At 32.1% G+C, this 6,754-nt stretch overlaps 1 protein-coding gene and 1 long non-coding RNA gene across 4 annotated transcripts; one reads left to right on the top strand and one right to left on the bottom strand.

Moving 5' to 3' along the window:
• Window positions 1–525: 525 nt before the first annotated feature.
• Window positions 526–6,579, top strand: LOC143361773 (bestrophin-4). 3 transcript variants are annotated; one of them, XM_076801404.1, is made up of 11 exons: window positions 526–617; window positions 2,990–3,114; window positions 3,208–3,510; window positions 3,584–3,718; window positions 3,791–3,957; window positions 4,561–4,718; window positions 4,812–5,042; window positions 5,122–5,202; window positions 5,287–5,438; window positions 5,541–5,684; window positions 5,769–6,579. In XM_076801404.1, the coding sequence occupies exons 3-11, from the start codon at window positions 3,332–3,334 to the stop codon at window positions 6,568–6,570; spliced, it is 2,049 nt and encodes a 682-aa protein (XP_076657519.1). In that variant the 5' UTR covers window positions 526–617; window positions 2,990–3,114; window positions 3,208–3,331; the 3' UTR covers window positions 6,571–6,579. The 3 variants fall into 3 exon arrangements, with proteins under 3 accessions (XP_076657519.1, XP_076657518.1, XP_076657520.1); XM_076801403.1 differs by lacking the exon at window positions 526–617 and adding an exon at window positions 802–1,199; XM_076801405.1 differs by lacking the exon at window positions 526–617 and adding an exon at window positions 1,741–1,759.
• LOC143361777 (uncharacterized) lies at window positions 5,514–6,198 on the bottom strand. Its single transcript, XR_013083520.1, has 3 exons — window positions 6,062–6,198; window positions 5,656–5,818; window positions 5,514–5,580 (listed from the first exon to the last, which is right to left on the bottom strand). It is a non-coding gene; the product is annotated as an uncharacterized LOC143361777 (long non-coding RNA).
• Window positions 6,580–6,754: the final 175 nt, after the last annotated feature.

The following is a 6,754-nucleotide window of genomic DNA, read 5'->3' as shown; positions in this document are numbered from 1 at the left end:
GTAATAGAATTCAAGGTACAGAATATAACTTTTGAACCATGAACATTCGCACGCATTAATTTATTAAACACAATACATTGATAAATTTATCTATCTCTGCTTGTTTAACGATTGTTAAAAAAATGAATGAATGAATTCCTTTTGCCAATGATACTGCCGGGTACCCCCTTGGCTATCTTACCACCTAATTTTTCTAGTAAAAATGGCTAATAGTACTCGAGAGACAAAGTAACTTTTAAATAATGTCTTTAAATAATGTTTAAATAATGTCGGTATTTCATGTTGTGCGACACGAAATAGTATAAGATGACTGGCCTATTCCTACATCTCGTCTGTGATATTAGTTCCACGATATTAGTTCCGACCGATACGGTAGGATGTGACACAAAAATGGTAAGTGGTCTCTAGATGTCTCTAGAGCCCCACGGACGTGAGTCAAAAAAATACGTTGAGTGATTGGTCTACTGCTGTACCTCGTCTGTGGTAACTGCACCTTCTGCCATTTCAGTTACAACGATAGAGGGAGCGCACATGCAATTATACATTTAAATGTTTAAAGAACACAAAAAGCGACTATTTTTCATTACTTTATAGAAAAAACAGAAATGGCTGACTGGGTAATTACTTTTTGTATTACTATTTTTAAAAGTGTATGTACACCCAATTATTTCCTTTAAATATAATTCTAAGAAAATTGCTCAAAGCATAATTTAAATAGTTTTATAACGAGAACATCGTCGAGAATGAAAAATTTTTTAATAATTAAGTGACCTTCTTTCATATTTTACAAAAGAGAACATATTTTTCAGTAGAACGTATGAATCTCAATCGATACGAGCTTGACATTCAAATTCTTTTAGATTTGGGCATCTGCCATCAAATCAAAATTGAACAGCTTCGCTGCTAACATGCATCCACAATGACGACGCAGATGCCTTAGCGGTGCAGTTTGTCGCTCTTAAGCTTCGGGTACACATCTACGCTCGTGTCGAGAGAAATATTGTTTATGAGTGTCATGTGTTAATGTAATTGGTTATACAATACATTTTGAAAATTGTGAATACGTGAACAATAAGTAAAACAATACAGTCGTATAAAATATTACTCTTTTAAATATTTAGCGAGCATGCTTGCCAAATACTGCCACCGATATTCCACATGCAACACATACTACATGTCTACAGCTTAATGAAAATTTTGTAAGACTACGTTTAAATTTTTTATTTTCATTTTCTATCAATAACATTGTTTTATACTTCGAAACTTACGTATTAAAATTAGTTGAGGTAGGTCAATTTAATCTAGGTCAAGCAATTGTATCAAGTGCATTTTATAAAATTTCATTCCACCAACGGGTAAATGTATACTTCATCAATTCGAAAATATGCAAATAAACTTATGCACTATATTATTTAATAAAATATTAATAATCTGTGTTTGTATGTTACTATGAACATTGTAATTGTATTATAGATCACTGTAACAGTATCTAAATTTATAATACGTAGATATATATACTGTGGTCCCAATAATATAATTTTAATTTTATTCTTCTTCAGTAAAATTATCAAACGTGAAATTTGAACTATTTTTTTATTTCACCATTAGAATTCATTATAGAGTCTTCATGATATTAACTAAATGACTTTAGAATTCTTCTTGTTAAAGTTTTCTAGTGATACAGATCTGAAAGTGTTATTTCACTGTATACAATTAAATAGAGATTTTATTTTGAACGGATGTTTAAATAGGTCACAAGGTAGAACGAACCGCTTTTAGTTAGTTTGTGCTGACTTAAACTATGTATAACATTAGATTAAAACTTGAACGGAAGTATTTCGTAGCTCGGCCAATGTCGCATGTTTGTTTCCAACACATATTTTTAGACTGCTCCCTCGGGGAGCATCCCGTGGCCGTCAGACAATCTGTTAGACAATGATGACGCTTCGCGCACGTGTCATTAACAGCGTAGGCGCGACGATTGCAGACACAGTGATATGCACTTATTTCGTGCATAGGCATATTAAAAGTTATAATAAGATTTGAAAAATTGACTCGATTCGAGAAATTTCTTACAACATCTATATAATTTTCGAAACCTAGAAATTCTATATATAATTAGAAATTTTATAGAAATAGTAACTGTGCAACATTCGCGCCAACGTTCAGTCAACGCATGCACGCTTGCTGCAGTTTATGTTTGCAGGCGTTTTCGTGGCTATTTATAGTCACAATTATTTATTAATTAAATACTTATAAAACGAATAGGTACTCCTGTGAACAAAATATACTAATAATATTTCTACAATACTACTACTGTCTATAATACCGTTTTTACTACTTCTATAATATTTCTACTTGTAAAATTCGCTATACAAAAATATAAAATCTTCTAAGCACGTATATATTTTTTTATAGTTACTTTTGTTATTTTGAATACTTGTTTAGGATTTTTAGACTGCACAAATACAAATAATTCTAGACGAAATAATTTTTTTTCGTAAATCGTAAATTAATTCAATGGAATATTATTTTTTTATAAAGTTGTTTATTGGTCACATAGTTAAATTTACTTACATAGTCGATATCAAAGTGTTAATTAACAACTATATATATATAACACAACACTTCAGTTGAGTGTTAGAAACTTCCAATAAATTGTATGTTTACTCAGACAGCAGTTATTTCAATGTCTAAAGTTATATTTAACGGCCGGTGCATTTTGGCGTAACTCCCAAGACTATTCGGCATTATTTATGGTGCATAGACCGAAAAAACTATGAAGCCGACACTTCCCAACGATAACCACCGTCGTGACGATAACATTTTTTTTACGGTATCGAAATCGTTTTATTTTTTCTGGTTTTTACTCCGGTAGATGTCAAGGTTTCATTTATATACAAAAACCCAATATTTCTTAGCATTTTCGAAACTTTGAACAAAATGTTTACCTGTTAAAGAAATTGAGTTTACTTATATTTATTTACAGAGGCATACAATGGATTTCAAACTAGTGCGCTCTTTCTTGACCAACACAGTCTGGATGAACTGTTTAAATTGTTGGTATTAGTTCAATAAAATATTTTATTGCATTTTGCTTTCACTGTGCTTGAGGTATTATCGTATTATATAACGACATCTGCATGTATTACATATATGTAATTACACAACTACTTTTTTATAAGAATTTTTCAACTGTATTATTAGGGTCCCAAGAGAAAAGTTTACATTATAACAATGAAAAGAAGGAAATTGTTATTCTTACGACAAAGTTATTTTGTTTTGGATTAAACATTCATTAAAAAATGTGTAAGTACTAAATGAAGAAAGAATGACAGTGACGTACCAATATCAAGTTGCCAATTCCACGAGGGGCGGATTCACCAGGCTCCTTTTTATGTGGAGAGGTTCCCTTTATAAACTTATCTATAGGGAACTTCTGCTGTTTCTGCTTATTTTTGCTACAATTTCTGCCATTTATCGACATCTACTTACTGCCTCACAAAAGAGGTTTGTATATTTGAACAATTGTCGACAGACAAATCAAGAGATAAAAGAGTAAACTGATAAAATTTTCTTTCAGAGACTTTGAGCAAATTGTTATTTATTGTGACAAATTTATTAATTTAATTCCATTAAGTTTCGTTCTCGGGTTCTATGTATCTTATGTTGCTCAGAGGTGGTGGGAACAGTACCAGGCTATACCTTGGCCGGACAAGTGAGTTGCAATGATAAATATAAATATATGTTGAATTACTTACATGTATTTCATACTAATGTGTTCTTTCAGGTCGATGCATTCAATCGCGTTATATGTTACGGGAAACGACGAGTATGCTCGTATGCTTCGAAGATCGCTAATGCGATATTTAAATCTTTCCTTAATACTCGTTTTAAGATCAATTAGTTCCGCAGTGAAAAAGCGATTTCCAACACTTGAACACGTTGTTGATTCCGGTAAAATTTTTAAGCTAATGAAGTAAAAACTTACATATATACATACATATTGTAAAACAAGTTTTTTTCTAACATGAGCATACTAATTTTTTAACCCATAGCACGTATTGAAGCAACAATGCATTTAGATTTGTTTTGAATTCAAGAAAATTAGAGTGATGTGACAAAACCTATGATAGATTGATGGAATCCATGATAAGAAAAATCTCAACAATAAAGATGATCATTGTCATCAAATCCCAATAAAAAAGTTATTGGGATATATAATAATCACATCTTTAGAAACTCTGCATATTGGGTATACTTCAATCTTTTTTTAGCATTTTTTATGAGTTTTATATGCTTTGAAAAATACATAAAAATATGTTGGAAAATTTACAGATAGAATACAATGCTCTATGAATTTGCAAACGTTAAAATAATCAGAATTTAAGTTTTTCGATAGAAATAACTTCATTAACAGACGAAATAGTTGATTAATAATCTTCTAATACTATTGAATTAACAACTAGTCACGAAATACAACTGGTATGAAATTTATCCTCATTGCATGTAGATTCAAAATCAATCGTGTAATCGCTAATATTAGTTTGTGTATTGCAGGATTTATGACAACATTAGAATTGGAATTGTTTCTTGCAGTACCAAGTCTGGAGTTCAATACTTACTGGATTCCTTGCACGTGGTTCATTAATCTTCTAAAAGAAGCACGTGCGAATCGAAGAATTCCTGATGCTCAAGGATTAAAATTAATTATGGAGGTACCACATCGTTTGATAACACATGGAAACAGCATTGTCTGATGCTGTATGATAAACAATGTAACTTATTAAATTAGCATTGAATGATTGTAGGAATTTAATGAATTTCGTACAAAATGTGGACTCCTATGGAGTTACGATTGGATATCTATTCCATTAGTTTATACACAAGTAGTGACGTTGGCAACGTATAGTTTCTTTGGTGTTGCATTGTTAGCTCGGCAATACATAGAAGGTAAAGACAAACAATTTCAACTAGAAATCGACATTTACGTACCAGTTTTCACGATTCTACAGTTCTTCTTCTTCATGGGATTATTGAAGGTATCTCTTTCTTCAGAGAAATGCTCAGAGAAAACAAATTTGTACATGCATACCACTTACAAGATTGAACTGTTTTCAGGTAGCTGAACAATTAATTAATCCATTTGGAGATGATGATGAAGACTTTGAGTTGAATTGGATTATTGATCGTCACACGAAAGTAATAAGTTTTTCTTCGCTTGTTTTAAATCATTCTAAAATTATTCATACTTTCTAATGTATTTTGTATTTGCATCTGTTATAGGTGTCGTATCTTGGAGTAGATACTCTCATGAATCGATGTCCACCGTTAGTCAAAGATATTTACTTTGATGCTGAAAATCTAACACTACCATATACCGAAGCAGCGGCCGCTTACAAAAAGAAAACGTATCGTGGCAGTGTTGCAAACATGACGTTAGTATTTGTAATCATTTTACAAGGAACATTTTAGTAGACTATACAACTCGTAAAAACATTTGTCACGTATTTTTTTATATGTGTAACTTATATTTACAGAGTTCCAGAAGAAAAGCAAACAATGTTTTTACCAGATGTTCTAGAAGAAGACGAAGAAGAAACGAAATCATTGAAACAATCAGTATACACGTCAAATATGAGTCTAGCTACTCACATTAATGATAGTCCAACGTGCCAAAGACGGTAAGTTTAAATAAAATAACTTTGAAATGATATGGAAGTAAAGTGTGCAATGAAGCCTCACTAAGTTAGATTCGTTTGATTCAGCCAGATCAACTTGGACCCTGAATCACCTACGAGGACTGATCAAAGTTGTCCTGAAACAGTTTTACAATTCGATATTCAAGAATCGTTGACACATATCGACCAAACAGAGCGTCAATCAAGAGCAGTATCAGAAGCTGTAAAAAAATTCTCGAAATTGGCGAAACATTCATCATTGCGAGTCGATCCAAATCGAAAATCATTTTTTTCGATGGTAAAAAGTCCGAAAATCATTCTACAGTCATCACCAAGTACATCCAACTTATCAGAGTCTACAAGACAAATCATAGATACACCTACACCATACACTGGCGGTACTAATCCATGGAGAGAATATACTCCAAAAGGGTTTGATCAGCCTATGTTCGAAGCAGCAACTCCGGATCAATCTCCAGAAGTGGAGCAACAACATGACGACCGTCTAACATTTTTTGACAATTCTATAGTCAGTACAGAAGATATTCCCCACCCACCTATAAGTCAAAGTCAGTGCCATTCTGAACACCATTTACAACTGCCAGAAACAGACTTATCTACATTAGGTAAATCAATGTTGAAGACTAAAAGTCCAAAACATGTTATGAGAAGACATAGATCTATGGAATCCCCCAGAAAACAAGGTATTTATTGGAAACAAATGATGAGAACGCAACCAAAAGAAACAGCTGATGATATACTACCTGTCGAAACGATAATACTTGAAACAAAGAGCTCTCCGAATTTAAAACATTTAGATGACAATTCAATGGAACTACCGAAAGACACTCGTGATCATCCAACAACTTTTTCCGATAAAGAAGAGTGAGTCTAGCAATTTGAAATGCGTAAATGTGATACTATTTTCAAAGTCAAATTCATGTAACGAAAAAAAAAATGTATACTACTTTTTATCTAGTAAAGGTGTAAATTCATGAATGCTTTCAACATTGATTAAGTTACACATTTTCATATTACTAAAAGTAAGTAATTGCGCAATTAGAAAATTAGAT

Source organism: Halictus rubicundus, chromosome 15, assembly GCF_050948215.1.
Source record: "Halictus rubicundus isolate RS-2024b chromosome 15, iyHalRubi1_principal, whole genome shotgun sequence".
Taxonomy (NCBI): domain Eukaryota; kingdom Metazoa; phylum Arthropoda; class Insecta; order Hymenoptera; family Halictidae; genus Halictus; species Halictus rubicundus.
This window is presented reverse-complemented; position numbering and strand designations above follow the sequence as displayed.